Here is a 17,374-nt window from a genome sequence, read left to right as displayed (position 1 = left end):
GAATGAGGGATAATAGAATGAAACTAAATCCAAATATGATGGAGATACTTATTGTGTGGAGTCGGAACTCAGAAATTATTGTGCAGAGACGGGAAAACAGGTTGCTTATCTGTAATAGGTGATCTCTTTAGTGATCCATGTTCACTCACAACTGGTTCTTCTCTGCCTGTGCAGTAAGCTCCATGGAGAAATACATAGCACCGATATGGAGGCTGATGGGCATTGATGCGATGCAGGCATCAAAGACGTAGTAGTGAAATGAGACTTTTAAAATTTCTCCATAGTTTCATCAGTATCTTTGGAGAACAGGCCATCACCCTCGAAGGGGATGTTATCAATTTTCTCTTTCATGTTGGCTTCCAAAGGAGTCGAATGAAGCCAGGCATGGTGTCTGAGGGAGACAGAAGCAGCCATCACCTTTGACTGACTCTGTAAGGTGCTTGGCCGTGCTCAGGTGTTGGCATGTGAGACCAGCAGATTTAGATAAAGTATTCATAATTCTGGTACAAAATGAGTCAGGTAAATCTGAAGCCTCTTTTTTCAGGTCTCTCCACATGAGAATGCTGATCCGTAGCCAAGCAGGCCATTTAGTTCAATATCTTAAGTGATAGGCAAGCAGTAGAACAGAGATGCCTGCCCACAGCATTGAGTTTACAGCCCTCTTTATCTACAGGAGCAGAGTGCTTCCTAGCAGATTTAGAATGCAGTGCACGATTTACCACCAATGAGTTAGGTGGGGGATGTTTGAACAGGAAGGGGCAAAGAGTCTCTTGTACCCTTTAAAAGGTAACCATGGAAGAATCAAGTGCAACCCCAACAGACTTCAAGGAGGCCACCAGTGCTGGCATTATTGGCAAAGTGGTAGGATGAGCACAGGAGGTGGCAGTGACCAAGTCATAAACTGGACCTTCACTTCAGAAATGGGTGGTGGAACTTCAAGACCCCGGGCCTTTGCCATCTCCACCACCTGGACCCTATAGGACTTCGTCTCCTCTGATGGTGAGGTTGAAGTATCTGACAGTACATCATCGGGAGATGTCCCAAAAGGTGTTTCCAGAATGTAAGAGTCATCCGATGAGTCAGAAGTACTGCTACCATCTCCATCACTAGGAGGAGACTTCGTAAGTTTAGGATGTGATGGAGGAGCAGGACAAGGTTTATCATTTGATTGCTGGGCAGCAGCGGCAGGTGCAGACAGAGCAGCAGGTGTAGTAGAGAGAGCCAGTGCGGCCAGAAGTTTAAAGACTTCCTGACAGAGGATCCAGGCTCAGAGAGGAGACCCCCCACAGTTTCATGGATTTCCTGCAACGGTAGTCATCAAAATCATATGGGAGGCCAGGTGAGGCATAGAGAGATCAGCCCCTATAGTGCTTCCCTTGGCAAAGATGGCTGGAATTGAATGCCCCTGGAGAGCTGAAATAATTCAGTGGAGCAGTTGGGGCTGAATAATGATAGCATTCTTTCCATAAGGTATCAGGCGAACACTAGTACTACTGCTATTTTGCACAATGGCGGAGTGTTGCACAATGGCAATGAAGAAGGTGTCTTTGGTACATCCAGTATAAGAGTAGTATCATCATCATCGAGACCTTCAGCAAAAGGAAAACCCTTAAAGGTTGATGTCGAAGGGGTTGCACTGGTGGATGCCACCAAAGATTCCAACCAACGCTGATCGATGTCAGAATTGGCATCTCCCCTTCTGGGAGAGTTTCCAGAGTTAGAGCATGTAGAAATCACTATTGGTGTCGGGGGTTGGGAAGGCATCGGTGAAATGTGGCCAATCGACACCAATGATGTACAAGGAGTGCCATAGCTGCCGATGTCGATGCCGGTGCAGGGGACGTCACAGCAGCAGTCAGCACTGAGGAAAACCTCTTCAGGAAGAAATTCCGGGCAGAGCAACCCATCATATGAGAGTCGAGCAGGGTGGCAGCTGATCTCGAGCCCACTGGAGCTGAAGAAGGACGAGGAATAGCCAGTGATCCTTGCATGGGGATCAGTGGCTTCGAGAGAGAGAGAGACCAATTTCTGCAGCATGAACAAAGAGGTTGCCTTCACAATGCACTCAGTGGACACCGATGCTGGTAAGAAACTGATGTTAGGTTGCATTGCCAAAGGAGAAGGGGTATATGGGGAGGCAGACATAGCCAACCCAGCTGCGATTTAGAAGCTGATCTTGACTTCTGGGTGGTTACTCATCAGAGTGGTGGCGCTTGCTCCCATGCCAATCACCAGAAGGGGATCAATCCCGACTCTTCTTCCTTTTACAAGACTGCTTATCCTTGCTTCAAGATCTGCAGGGTTTTTTTTTTAAAGGTAGTGTCGTCCCGGTGCCTGGAAGAGCTTGACGTCAAGGTAGCCGAGGTTAATGGCTTTGGAGACAGCAACTCCAGTGGGCTTGGACGAGGCGTCGAGGGGTGGAAAATATTTCCATAAATAGCTGCTTTAAGTCTCAATTCTTTGCTTTTCCTGGTAGCTTTATTAAAAGAAAGGCAGATTTTACAGCTACCAATATTACGGTTTTCTCCCTGACAGAGGAAACATTCTTCATGCCTGTCAGAACATAAGAACAGCCCTGCTGGATCAGGCCCAAAGCCCATCTAATCTAGCATCCTGTTTCACATAGCGGCCCACTAGATGCCACTATGAGCCTACAGGCAGGAGTTGAGGGCACACTCTCTCTCTTGCTGTTACTCCCCTGCAACTGGTATTCAGAGGCATTCTACCTTTGAGGTTGGAGGTGGCCTATAGCCATCCGACTAGTAACTGTTGATAGACCTCCCCTCCATGAAGTTATCCAAACCCCTCTTAAAGCCATGCAGGTTGTTAGCTGTCACTATGTCTTGTGTCAGAGAATTTCACAAATTTATTTATTTTTACATTTCTATTCCGCTCTTCCTCTAAGGAGCCCAGAGTAGGGTACATAGTTATGTTTCTCCTCACAACAACTCTGTGAGGTAGGTTAGATTATGTGTTGTCCGAAAAAGTACTTCCGTTTGTTGGTCCTACATTTCCTGGCAATTTCATGGGATGACCCCTGGTTCTAGTGTTGTGTGAGAGGGAGAAGAATTTCTCTCTATCCACTTTCTCCACACCATGCATGATTTTATAGACCTCTATCATGTCTCCCAACAGTCTTTTTTCTAAGCAAAAAAGCCCCAGGTGTTATAGCCTTGCCTTGTAAGGCAGGTGTTCTAGGCCCCTGATCATCATGGTTACCCTCTTCTGTATCTTTTCCAGTTCAACAATGTCCTTCTTTTGATGTAGTGAACACAATTTTACACAGTACTCCAAGTGTGGCTGCTCCATAGTTTTATATAAGGGCATTATAATATTAGCAGTTTTATTTTCAAACCCCTTCCTAATGATCCCTAGCATGGAACCGGCCTTCATCACAGCTGCCACACATTGAGTAGACACTTTCAATGAGGTGTCCACCATGACCCCAAGATCCCTCCTGCTGGTCACCGACAGATCAGATCCCATCACTGTATACTTGAAGTTGGGTTTATTTGTCCCAGTGTGCATCACTTTACAGCTAAAGAGGAACCTTGTGCATACCTGCTGCAGTCTCACCTTTGCTAGACACAGGTTCAACATGCCCTGGCAGCGCCCCCCCCCCCCCCGAGTAGCCCAAAAATATTGAAAATATAAAAGTCGGAGAATGGTAATGTTCCTCTGCATGATTTACAGTGATTGAAGCTTTTCAGGGCACTCATTTCAGCCAAAAAAGCCCAGGGTCAGTCTGAGTCAAGCCGAAAATATCATGAAGTCACAAAATTAAAAGGGGAAAATGGTGGGCTTGCCATAGGCAAGCCTAGCTCAAATCTAAAAGGCTGAGGTGTACCAAAGCTGAAGGAAAGTCCAAACAGGTTGGTCTAAAGCCAGGCCATCTAAAGCCGGTGCTATAAAGACAACTGACCACAAGTGAGAGTCCAAAAAAACAGGTTGCTCACCTGTAACTTATGATCTGGTAGAGATCCGCTGATATACATTATAATGGGTTCTGCGCCTGAGCTGAAATCTCTCGGCGTCAAGTTTCTTAGCTCCTTTTCGGCGCCTGCGCCCTGCCCCACGTGGCTATTTAAGGCGGGAGGAAGCACAGGCACCTCAGTTCTTTGGAGACCACCGAAGCAGTAGAATAGATAGTAAGTTCTACTGGATAGACCTACGGCCCACTGCAGAGGGGAGCTTAGGGAGGGTCTAATGGATATCAACGGATCCCTACCAGATCATCAGTTACAGGTAAGCAACCTGTTTATCTGGTACGGGATCCGTTGAATCCATTGGAATGGGTGTTTAGTAAGCTCCAATAGGAGGAGGGAGCAGTGGATCATTGTAACTCCCTTTTAAGAACACCTCTCCCAAAATTCGCCTCTGCTGCAGACCGCAGGTCGATAGCGTAGTGCTTCACAAATGGTTCTTCTGAAGACCAGATAGCAGCTTTATAAATATAAGGGAAGGAAACCCCTGACAGGAACACTGCAGAGGTGCCAAACACCCTTGTAGAATGTGCCTTGATATATTTTGGGGGCAGTATTCCCTGTATGGAGTAGGCCAGGTGAATGGTCTAGGTGAATTGTACCAACCAATGAGACAGACGTTGTCTGGACAGCGTTTGACCCATAGTAGAGCCCTTATACGACACCAGTCTTTTTAGTCTTTTGGAATGCTTTGGTCCTGGAGAGATAATACAGTAGTGCCCTGTGGACATCCAGGGAATGGAGAGCCTTCTCCAAAGGCGTGGAGGAGGATTTGAAGAAGGTAGGTAGAACTATGTTCTGGTTGACATGGAAATCTGAAACTACCTTAGGTACAAAGGCGATGTTCGGACGTAGGAGGACCTCGTCTGGATAGAACCGAGCGTATGGCATGTCCATATGGAGGGCAGTCAATTCACTCACCCTGCGAGCAGTGGTGATAGCCACTAAGAAGGCAGCTTTTAAGGACACATGTCTAAGTGAAGCCGAACTCATTGGCTCGAGCGGTGGTTCTGTTAGAGTAGAGAGGACCAGAGAGATGCTCCAAGGCTTCACAGGTTTGTGTACAGGAGGACAGAGATTCATAAGCCCCTTCAAGAAACCTTTAAAGGAGGAATGGAAGAACAGTGTCTTACCATCCCAGCCAGGATGTCGAGAAGAGAGAGCTGCTAGGTGCACCCGTATGGATACGTTAGACAACTGTGATGTCTTCAAACTTGTCATGAAAAGTAAGACCTCCCGTATGGAGGCCTGTTTGGGATGGAACCCGTGAGTCCTTGCGTAAAACTCAAACTGTCTCCACTTGCTGGCATAGTTTTTTCTAGTGGACGGTTTAGATTCATTCAGCAGGATCTTTTTTAGCAGGCAATCTGCCACGCTGTCAGTTGCAGTGTGAGAACTTCTTGATGCAATACTCTGCTGCCCTCTTGAACTAGCAGGTCTGGGCAGTTCGGAAGTCTCTGGTAGGTGTTGGAAGTCAGTTTGAGTAGATGTGGAAACGACGCTTGGTGCGGCCACCACGGAGTGATCAAGATGCATCTCGCGGGAGTACTCAAGAGTCGAGCTATTACTCTGCTGACAAGCAGCAAGTGGGCGGGGGGGGGGGGAGAACATGTACATATGATGGATTGACCAGTCCAGTTGGAACACATCCCCCCGTGCGTGTGGATCGTGTCCCGCTCTGGAGCAGAACAGTCTGCTCTTCGCATTCTTTGCTGTAGCGAACAAGTCTATCTGGGGATGACCTCAGAGATTGAAGATGCTCTGGAGGTAACGGTCGTTCAGTTCCCACTCGTGTCGGTCCATCGAGAACGAGCGGCTGAGATCATCCGCTAGGCCATTGTCTGATCCCTTGATGTGCATCGCAATTGGTGTTATACTGTTCTTGATACACCAATGCCAGATCTGAATGCTCAGTGCACAGAGCGACCTGGAGACAGTGCCCCTCTGCCTGTTCAGGTAAGCGATAGCAGTGGTGTTGTATAATTGTAACCGAACCACTCAGCCTCTCAGCATAGGAAGGAAGGCCTAATTTATGCACAGAAAATTTATGTGCAGTTGGTGTTGACTGTGGGTCCAGAGTCCCTGAGTGGTGGCAGCATTGCAATGTCCACCCCACCCTTGGAGAGAGGCATCCATTGTTACCTGAACCGATGGAGGTTGCGGTTGGAACGGCACTCCTCTGAGCAGGTTGGAAGTCCGTGTCCACCAAGACAGTGATCGAAGGATCGGTGCCAGTACCAGTAGAGGCTCCTTGGGGCTGTCCCGTAGGAGATTGAAGGAGGAGAGGAACCACAGCTGCAATCTTCTCATTTTCAAACGTGTGTAACGCACAGTTGACCTGCACGAAGCCATCAGACCTAAGAGACGTTGTATGTGCCACGCTGTTTGAGAAGGTGTGGCTTGAAATTCTCATACCAGCGACATGATGGTCCGATAATGCTCCTCTGGAAGAAATGCTCTTCTTTCTGAAGCATTGAGCACAGCCCCTATGAATACTGTGGTGGGCACTGGGGTCAGGTTGGACTTTTTCCAATTGACTTGTATTCCCAGGTCCTGGAGAAGGCGCAACATGTACTTTTTCTGCAAAAGTAACTCTTCATTGTTTGTTGATGACAGCAGCCAGTCGTCTAGGTACGGGTACAGTTTCAGACCCTTTGTCCTCAAATGGGCGACCACTACCACCATGCATTTGGTGAACACACAGGGTGCCGTGCATAGTCTGAATGGTAGACCTTGGTATTGGTAAAGTGAGGTCCCCACAGTGAACCATAGATACTTTGGAAAGACAGTTGGATTCCTATGTGGAAGTAGGCATCCTTTAAGTCTAACATCACAAGCCACCTCTCATAATGGAGAAGACATGGGATGTCCTGTAACGTCGTCATTCGATACTTCTTCACACGGACGAATTTGTTTAGATGTCTTAAGTCCATAATTGGTCGAAACCCGCCATCCTTCTTTGGTATCTGGAAATAACGGGAGTAGAACCCCTCCCATCGATTTGCCCATTGCACTGGTACTATTGCCCTTTTTTTGCAGGAGTTCCTGAACTTCCTGAAGTAAGGCTGGTGTTGCTGTCTTGAAGCGTATGCCCCTGAAAGATGGTCTGGTCTTGAACTCTATCGCGTAACCGGATGATATAATCTTCAAGACCCACCGATCTGATGTTATGCTGCGCCATGCTTTCGCATGACTTGCCAACCTTATGGAGTTGGTGGCTAATGGGGCCAGCTGTGAGATGTTGTAGGCTGGAACTAAATGCTTCCCGATGTTCTGGGAGGATAGGCAATGGAATGTTACAGGTAGTTGCGATGGCTGTTCTGTGCTTCAAAGGCGCCGTTTGTTTCTGTCCCCCTGTTTATTGCGATGGCTGGAGGGAAATCTGCCCTTTTGTTGGGTGGAGTGTTTATTGAAGGTTTGGTAGGGTTTGCGGAAGTCTCTCTGGTCCTGCTGTTTGTACGTGGACCAGGGTCGGTAGTAGGAACGTTGCTTAGAACCGTAGGGTGTTGCCTGTGAGGTAGCAGACGTAAAGGTCTTGGCAGTAAATTTAGATGTCTTCATTTTTTCCATGGTGGCATCAGTCTCCTCTGGAAACAGTCCTTTCCCGTCAAAGGGGAGTCCTTCTATTTTATCTTTCATATCTTGTTGCAGAGCTGCAGACCATAACCAGGCATGACGACGAAGGGTAATAGCCGTCGTAATGGATCGAGACTCTGATTCTGCCAAGTGTTTTGCTGTGCTTAATTGCTGACAGGTAAGGTCACCAGCTTGCTGCAATGTCTTACAGAAGCGATGTTTCAGTTCCTCCAGGGCCAGTGTATCCAGGTCTTTCTCTAAAGCTTCCCAGATACAGTAGCTATATTTAGCCACGCAGGCCGAATAGTTGGCCACCTTAACCGATAGACAAGACATGGAATATAATTTCTTGCCCATTACATCAAGCTTCCTGCCCTCTTTGTCTGCAGGGGTGGTATGTCTCCAACCAGATTTGGAAGAGGTAGCGCAGTCGATTACTAAGGAGTTCGGGACTGGGTGCTTGAACATTTAAGTATTTTATTGTTCTTGTACTCGATACAGTCCTTCAAGCCTTTTCGAAGTAGGTGTAGAGGTATGAGGTATCTGCCATGCACATTGTGCTGCATTGGAAATGATGGGCAATAGAGATAGTGAGATTGGGTGTGTTGATTGAGACCTTTGCATGAAGTTATAGATTGGATCGTCTATAGTTTCAAGTTGTGAAGTGAGATCCAGCTCCAATGCATTAGCCATCTGACGCACATGGGAATGGTAAGCTTTCAATTCTTCTGTAGGTGACACGTAAGAAGGAGTGCCCACATCAGGTGAAGGGTCCAGTTCTACTGTTTCAGTGTCAGATTCAAAATCTGACGAGCCATGGTGGCTATCCTCAGAATCAGGGTCAGAAATTGTACAGTGCGGCATTTTTTTGGAGATAATGCCTGAGGTGAAGGAGCAGGAAGAGGATCTGTTTGTGATCCTGTTGACGTATAAGGAATTGAAAAGGTCTGAGTAGACACTGAGGTCGCATGGGTTCGCGTTTGCATGCCCATCTTGGTAAAAAGCTTTTCAGGAGGAGGCAGAGGAGCAGATGGTTGCAGTGTAGATGGTAATCTTCTCTGCCATGCACGGTCTTCGTGAAAGTGATATGATGCAGCAGGCGAAGCCGCACCTGGTAAGGCAGTCTCCCGTGATGGGGAAACACTGTGACTAAAGCCGCATGTATGCCAAGGGGTAGTTGTATTGAGATGTGCAGCTGTGAGCATTCGTGGGGCCGTCTCAGTAGTGTCTTCCTCTGAGTGTGGGAACTCCTGGAAGGTGGAGGGTGTATTTGTGGTAGAGTCCAACATCTTGAGGAGGGGATCCAGAGGCTGTGCGCCACCGTCCTCCACGTCCGTAACCTCCAATGTAAATGTCATAGGTACACGGAACCTAGGGGTTACCGTGGTGATGTTTTTCAGTGTATTTAGAGTGGACAAGTGGGTGTCCTCCTTCAATGTCGATGGTGAACGAATCGGGGTCGGCACAGGAGCCAGATCCCTAGACTTCGGTATTGAAAATGGCAACGCAATCGACGTGGAATCGGTCTGTAGATCAGTCAAAGCAAGCCGTAAAGTCTCCGATGATGCCGACATCGAATTCGCTGTCAACACTCCTCTTGATGTCGAGTGTAAAGGATCCGTCGATATCGATGTTGTCGGTCTCGAGCGTGAATCAGGGCTCGATATCGAGGTGGTCAGTATCTGTGCGATGTCGATGCAGCTGAGTGTTTTGACGTTCAGTCAAGCCTCGTTTCCGGCATTGAAGGTCTCACTGGCGTTCTTGGAGGGCCTACTTTCGATGTCGAGGGAATCTCAACATCCTGAGCTGATCCCGGCGAAGGAGTCAATTCTGAGCGGGCTCATTTCTTCTTCTTTTTGGTGGGGTCAGATGGAGATGCCATTTTGTCACCAAGCCTCTTTGAGGACTTAGGGGTCTTAGCGGAGGACGTTGAAGTTTTAGACTGGGCCAAACCCAGGTCCTTCAAGCCATGCGGCTGAGGCGATTTCGCTGTAGAGGAGGGCAGAGCCAACACATCATCATAAATCAAAGCCCGTAGACGGAGCTCTCAATTTCTTCTTGTTTGCTTCGAGAAAGATTAACAAATTGCACAAGCCGAAGTTATTTGGGCCTCACCTAGACACAGGAAACATAGGCTGTGGTGGTCTTGAGAGGGCAATTTAGAGTTGCACTTAGTGCAGCATTTAAAAGTTTTCTTCCCCTTCTGGGTGTCCATCTTACTCACAGTCCAAGGTTTGTTGCTGGTAAATCAGTCCTATCTGCCGTTGTGCCAGAAGGTTGGGGCAAAACGAGGTGGTCACAGTCCGCCGGGGGAGCAAAAAGTCCAAATCAACAAGCAAGAGAAAGTCCAAAAAGTCAGTCCGAGTCAAAAAGCCAGTAGAGTAGTGAAATTTTCCAAGGAAACACACAAAGGAGCTGCAGAAACCGAGTGATCTCTATGGCGGTCACAAAGGAACTGAGGTGCCTATGCTTCCTCCCACCTTAAATAGCCATGTGGTCACGTGGGGCGGGACGCAGGCGCCGAAAAGGAGCTAAGAAACTCGACGCCGAGAGACTTCAGCACAGGCGCAGAACCCATTCTAATGGATTCAACGGATCCCGTACCAGATCCAAAGTTAATAAACATAGTCCAACTCAAACAAAAAACAGAGAGATCAAGCTATTCCTTACAGGAAGAAATGGAGCTAAGAACCTTCACGTGCAGTGAGCACATTGGACGAGAAGAAACTGAAGTGCGCTCTCCTGCCTATTTTAAAAGGTGCTCTCTCATGCCTCAAAATGCCGGAGAGGGCATATAGAAGCTTTGTATTCCTACAAAGAGCTTACTGCACAGGTGCAAATGACCCAGTTATGAGGGAATATGGATCACCTTAGAGATCTTCTGTTCTCCCAGAAGGAACAAGTACATAGTCTGGGAATGCTTCTGGATCAGTGCTCCTTCTAATTTTTATTATCAGTGAACAGAAAGAGCTTTGTTCTGGGCGGCAGTATCAAGGCAGTGTGCACACATTATAATGTCTCCCTCTTTCTCACACTCACACACACACAATTAACGTGGCATGCAAAAAATTTTTTGCTGCGGGGGTGGGGGGGCACATTGAACCTGTGCCTAGCAAAGGTGAGACTGCAGCAGGTATGTGCAACGCTCTTCTCTAGCTGTTCACAGAAGATCTTTTGAGCCAAGAAAAGCAAGGTAGCCAGACCAAAAGAGAGAAGAGGCAGTGGCAACAGAGCAATGGATATTGCCATTATACCTGCTTTCATGTGCAGTGTCTCCAGCCTGACCACAGGGTCCCCGAAACTATTTTAGTATTAGAAGCTGTTGTTTGTGGGGGGAGGGTAGCACCAAAAGTTGCCAACTCCAACAGAAATCTGAATTGCTGAAACAAGGCCTTTGAAACATTTTCTATTGTACTCCTGTATAACACAGGCATTGTGTTTCCTATATTTCTGGAATCATGTGTGTGCAGCAAGGGGTTAATATTTAAGTAAAGGGAACAGCAATCTCATGGAACTGCAAGGGATTACAAACAAGACTTGTGAGCGAGCCAGGAAGCCAATTCTGGATCCAGAGACATTAATTAGTGTTTTGCTCTTAACTTCAGTGGCAACACAATTTGATATTAACATTCCATGGATGCCCAAGAACTCAAGTAATGCACAGCTAAAAACTTCACCAGAAATCCACATTGCAAGGAATTTAATCAGACTGCTGGGTTTGTGCAATTATCGAGTGTGAGCTAGCAGGAAGGAATGGCAGAAAGCTAAAAGGTGTTATTAATGCCAGAAACTGTTTCTTCATGAAACTATTACAAGAACTAGCTGACCTGGCGCAGAGCATTTGCACCACTAGTTTTCCCTGCCCTGTCCCCCCGCAACCGATCTGGCTCCCTGCCCTGTCTCCATCCCTTTAGCTGTTCTCCCTCATCTCTTAAGCCAGTCTGTTCTCCCCTCACATCCCTTCAGCCAGTTGGTTTGTTCGTGCGTCCCTCCCCCCACCTCCATCCCTTGAGCCAGTTTTGCTGCCGCTGCTTTCTCTTGGCCAGCCAGGGGCTACTTTCCAGCATTCCTCTCCTACTCCTGCAAGCTCACTAGTGAACTCTCGCAAGAGCTGCCATGCATGGGATTAGTGACGGGTATGCCTTAGAGAAATATACAAATATATAAATATAAATACACACACACTAGCTGACCTGGTGCAGAGAATCTGTGCCCCTAGTTCTCCCTGTCTCTCCTCTCATTTGCCCCCCCACCCCAGTTTGTTCTTCCTCGGCTGCCAGCCTGGCAGCCCCTTCTCCTCCATGCCGCTTTCCCCTTGCAGCCGTCGGTCTCTGTTGCTAATTAGCCGCTGCTTGGAGAGCTGCCAGGCATGGGATTAGCGATGGGTACGCTTAGGAGAATTATATATAGAGAAGAAGATATATAAAGACATACAAAATAGAAATATATTTATTTAGTTAGTTAGTTCTAGCCTGTAACATCTTTCCTCATTTGGAAGATGCATTCCACGTGTTCCACCCACAAAATATGTTCCTCAAAATATATATACATTATTAAAACTTGAATATTTCATGTTTTGCTAATAGATACATAACAGGCAAAATTTTTGGGCTGTCGGGGGGAGTCGCTTCCTGTCCTCTTCCCTCTGAGAGCAGCCACCGCGATATAGGAAGATGCTGAAAGGCATCATCTCATACTGCGTGGGAGATGGCAATGGCAAACCCTTCCTGTATTCTACCAAAGAACACAGGGCTCTGTGGTTGCCAGGAGTCAACATTGACTCGATGGCACACTTTACCTTTACCTATATGCAGTTTTCACCAGTTACATAGGGACAGGCCTCCTCTATTGCTGCCCCCAGGCTTTGGAATGCACTTCCTACAGAAATAAGATCCTACCCATCTCTGGCAGATATCAAAAAGACCCTCCAAGACACATTTATTCATCCAGGATATAATTACATGTGTTGAATCTGTTGTTTTAATTTGTTTTAATGTTAATTTAATTTGGGTGGTATATAAGTATGTTGAAGGAACGTAGGAAGAGAAGAGAAGCAAGGTATTATCTCCTATCCCAAATGACTTAAAATGGGAATGAGATAGAAACTACCCCACCATAGAGAGTCCATTCACTTTGGAATGGTTTTCTACCATGTCGTTTTTAGTAATAACAAATATCATCATTGGTGAGGGGCCATATTGTGGATACATTGTATACCAAAGTATAGGTAAGAATATGACAGCAACAGACATAGCTAGGAGTACAATGGTGTGTCTGTTTATGCACCTTTACAGCCAGGGGTAGAAATATACTCCGAAATCCAGATGAAGGTTAAAAAAGGTTAAAATCAAGAGACAAAATATTAAATACAAATATATTTTCAATCATACCTTAGATTTTATCCGGTCTATTTCCTTTTGAAGCTGTCGTTTATCGTCTTCTAGGTCACTACGGTAGCGTGTTGTAACCTCAAGAGAAGCTTCTGACATGGACTGGTTTTTAAGAGAATCAGCAAGTTCCTGCTGCAATTGTCTTAATGCACCCTAGAGAAAGCATTTTCATGACCAGAGACCAGACAAATGAATTTTTAAATATGATTTTTTGACTATGATTATGTAAATTAAATACCATTCTATTGAGCTAAGATATACGTATTAGAACACAAATACTGTTAGTTATAAATGGGTAGCAGATTTTCTTCCTGACAAATGTTAACTGAAACCAACTGAACAGTGGCATTTGTTACTTGCTGAATGTCTGCAAGCCCCTGATGCCATTCAGGTTACAGATCCAAACAATCCCTTTGTTAAGTGCTTAATTTTAGGTAGATAATTTAATTCATTATTTTAAATCACTTCCCTTCTGCAATATATATTGTAATATTAAATGGTGTGTGTCTAAACCTTCTAACATCTGAGGATAAGGCATGTGTGAATGTTCTTTTGGAAGAGAGTATCACAGGGCTAACCTTCTATGTCCGACCACTACAGTGCATCTGGGTACTATCAAGCGCTATCAATTCCATTATAGCTTTACTACTAGAAAAAAGGATTTCATATCTTAATGCTAAACACTGAATTGATAAAATATAATGCACTTACCTCTCTTTCTGCTTTTTCTGCTTCATATTTAAAGATTTGCTCTCTTAAATAATTACATTTGGTGACTAATTCCTTATTTCTCTCTTCCATAAGCTGCACTTGCTTTTCAAAATCAGCTCTAAGTTCACTAAGAATGTCATTAAATTTATCTTGGACATCAGTCACTACTTTTTCTTTGATGATGCCCTTGTTTTGAAGATCTTCAAATTGCTGTCGAAGTAAAATATTTTCACTTTGGAGGTGTGCCAATCGTTCTTGCAAAGAGTCCTGTTTTACAACATATTTGTTTATTTGATCATTTTCAACTTGTCGTGCATTTTCAAGTTCTTTCACTTGACACTGTGCCTGACTCAGATCCCTTTGAATACTTTCTAACAGTAAATTCTTTTCTCTGAGTGCGTGTGTTACATGGTGAAGTTCACTTTCTAAGCTATTACCTTTACTTTCAGCTTTACTTAACTGTTGAGACATGGCATTGTTGGTCTCCTGTAGATTACACAGATCGTGATTCAATTTGTCTTTTAAGTGAAGCCAGTCATTGTGCTCTCGTTGCAGCATTCGCTCAAGATCAGTTCTCGAAAGCTGGCACTGTTCAAGTTCCTGAGTGGAAGAACTTAAACGGGAACGAAAGGAATCAAGTTCTACTTCCAGTCTTTCCTTATTTTCTTTAACAAACTCTAATTTAGAGATTAGCATGGCACACTCTGCTTTTGATGCATTTAATTGTCCACTGTATTGAGCGACTGTTTGAGACAAAGCTTCTTCATTTAATTTCTGATCCCTCTTAAGTTCTTCCACCTTTTCTCTTAAAATTTCATTTTCTTCTAAATAGTTGGCTTCTTCTTCCTGATGCCGAACTCTTAAGTGGTCAAGTTCTAATTTTAATACAGAAAGCTCATTTTGGAGTATTTTATTTTTGTGCCACAGCTCCTTTTCTTGGTCATGATTATCAGCCATCTAAAAAATATTCATAAGCAAAGGACAAAGTTAATAATCTTGCAGAAGCAGACTTTGATTTTTTCTTCAGTTCATACTCTTAGAATGAAATTATATTCTGGCGGGCAGAACAGATGTGTCATAATGTGCACACTATATTTGTTTTTCCCCACTCCCCAAGACAGTTCCTTGTTCAGGTTCAGACATAATGTTAAATCATATTTTATTTTATTTAAAACATTTTAGCATTATGTGCATTAGATGCAGTGAGCCTCAACCCATATGCTCTCTCCTTTGCATATGAAACGAAGAGATTTACAGCATCAATTTGCAGTTTGGAACAAATCAGTTCCAGTTTTAACCAAATTCCATTTTCCTGTTTGAACTGCATTTAGGCAAAATGGGAAACAATGGTTTGTTCTAAACTGAAAATAGAAACTTTGGACCCAGAAGGAAGAAAGAAAGAGAAAGCAAGAAGTTAAAAAGGACAAAAGGGGAAGCATTAGGTAATGACTTATAATGAAAGGGAAAAGAGAACACCTGCTTTTGTAAGTTCCAAGTTTTTCAAAAGTCAATTACCATACATCTTTGGAAGCAGCTATTTAAAAGGATACGATCACATGAGAGTCCAAAACTACCTGTATGATTCTTGAAACCCGGGAGGTTTTTTTTAAGATACTCAAGACAGATAGCATTAGATCTTCAGTTGACAAATTATACTTAACCACTTAAAAATCTGTATTTCAAAATGTGTACATGTGAAAATGTATCATTTTAGCTACTAAAGACAAGTGTTATCAAACACAAATAATTGTCAACCACAACTAAGAGTCAAGTGAATTGGAATATTATTCTAATCCATGTGACCCTTACCTGTCAAAAATCTGACGAAAGTGTGAGATACATGTCATGTATTACATGTGTTAAGAGCCTTAATTGGGTTATATCTTTGATATATGTGCAAAAGTACTTTAAGGATATACATCTGTCATTCACAACTTTGATATACTTGCTGCATTAAACACTACCAGTGTCCCCACAGAAAACATGACTGCTGCTTAAGTTATGCAGCCATTCTGTATTAGTACACTTTAGGGGTGTGTGTAGGGGATGTTTGTGCTTAACAAACTCCTATATTCTTTTAAGCTATTCTTAAGACAGGTACCTCTGAGCTTTTAGACACTATTTTTTTAGATTCTTCTTCCATTTCCTTCCGCTTCCAGAGATATGTATTCAAAATACCCTCTTGCAAAGCTCTGGCATTCTGTTCTTGAGCCAGCTGTTGCTGTGTTTCTCTGTGTTCTTCTTCAACCTACAAAATGCATTTTAAAATATCAAATAGAATAATATCTAACAAAAAATATATGAATTCAAGGCTGCAACAGACATATTGAACACCAGCATAGGCATAGCTTTCCTATTCACTTCCATGTCAGTCTGTGCATGTAATGGGAAATACAGGTTGCTTACCTGTAACTTAAGATCTGGAAGTGATCCGTTGTAGTCATAAGGAATGGGTTCTGCGCCTGCGCAGTGACCTCACGGGCTGATTGATTAGCTCCTTGTGACGCCCTCTCCCGCCTGCACGTGCTGTGCAGAGTCGTTAAAAGAGGCAGTTGGGGCATCCATTTTCCAGTTTCTTGCAGACCGCCCAAAGTGACAATCCACAAGTTGTATTGTAATGTTTTCTTCACTGTTTTCTTTCACTGGTACTGCAGCGGGGTTGGTTGGGAGGGTCTTATGACTACAACGGATTACTTCCAGATCTTAAGTTACAGGTAAGCAACCTGTATATCTGGATCGTGATCCATTGTGGTCATCAGGAATGGGTGATTAGCTAGTGAGAGCCAGCATGGTGTAGTGGTTAGAGTGCTGGACTAGGACCGGGGAGACCCGCGTTCAACTACCCACTCAGCCATGAAACTAGCTGGGTGACTCTGGGCCAGTCACTTCTCTCTCAGGCTAACCTACTTCACAGGGTTGTTGTGAAAGAGAAACTCAAAGTATGCAGTATACCGCTCTGGGCTCCTTGGAGGAAGAGCAGGATATAAATGTAAATAATAATAATAATAATAATAGTTCTCCTCCAGGAGGTGGGTGCAGTAACCCTTGCTCATGCTAACATCCTTTTTAGGACATTCCTCCTGAAGTCTGCCTCCTTCACCATTCTCAAATCTAATACATAATGTTTGATGAATGGCAGTTGTGAAGACCACGTGGCTGCCATGCAAATATCTGACATATTAATGCCAGACAAATGGGCTGCGGAGCCTGCGTATGCCCGAGTTGAGTGTGCACGTACTGTCCTCGGTGGGGCAACACCTTAACATTTATACGCTAGATAAATAGTCTCCACCAACCAATCAGCTAGGCGCTGCCGTGAAATTGGGCAGCCTTTACATTTTCCTTTGAATCCAATAAAGAGCCTCCTAGTCTTTCTGTGTCCTTTGCAAATAAAACAAGAGAGCTCTCCACACGTCCAATGAATGAAGTGCTATTTCCAAGGGTGTCTCAGCATTTTGGAAGAATGTGGGCAATACGACTTCCTGGTTTAAATGGAATTCCGTAACCACTTTTGTGTGAAAGCGTGGATCTAACTTCATGACCACTTTATGAGGATAGAATTGAGTGTACGGCTTATCGACCCGGAGAGCCGTCAGTTCACTCACCCGCTTTGCAGACGTGATTGCCACCAAGAAAGTGGTCTTCAACGTAAGTGAGTAATCTGAGGGGTGTAGCTGCTAAAGGTTCAAACGGCCCCTCCGTTAAGGCTGATAA

The 17,374-nt window shown here is 44.8% G+C and overlaps 1 protein-coding gene across 5 annotated transcripts in view; it reads right to left on the bottom strand.

Moving 5' to 3' along the window:
* LOC128327012 (ankyrin repeat domain-containing protein 26-like) overlaps positions 1-17,374 on the bottom strand; it is a 241,575-nt gene that overhangs the window by 72,389 nt on the left and 151,812 nt on the right. For all 5 annotated transcript variants that reach the window (XM_053255066.1, XM_053255067.1, XM_053255069.1 and 2 more), the window contains 3 exons: positions 15,762-15,908; positions 13,661-14,617; positions 12,950-13,102 (listed from right to left, as the gene is read on the bottom strand). In XM_053255066.1, coding sequence (XP_053111041.1) covers positions 12,950-13,102; positions 13,661-14,617; positions 15,762-15,908 — 1,257 coding nt within the window. The remainder of the gene's footprint in view (positions 1-12,949; positions 13,103-13,660; positions 14,618-15,761; positions 15,909-17,374) is intronic.

This window comes from Hemicordylus capensis, chromosome 5 (genome assembly GCF_027244095.1).
Source record: "Hemicordylus capensis ecotype Gifberg chromosome 5, rHemCap1.1.pri, whole genome shotgun sequence".
NCBI classification, from domain to species: domain Eukaryota; kingdom Metazoa; phylum Chordata; class Lepidosauria; order Squamata; family Cordylidae; genus Hemicordylus; species Hemicordylus capensis.
Note: the sequence above shows the minus strand (reverse complement) of the source record. Positions and strands in the feature narration are given on the sequence as shown.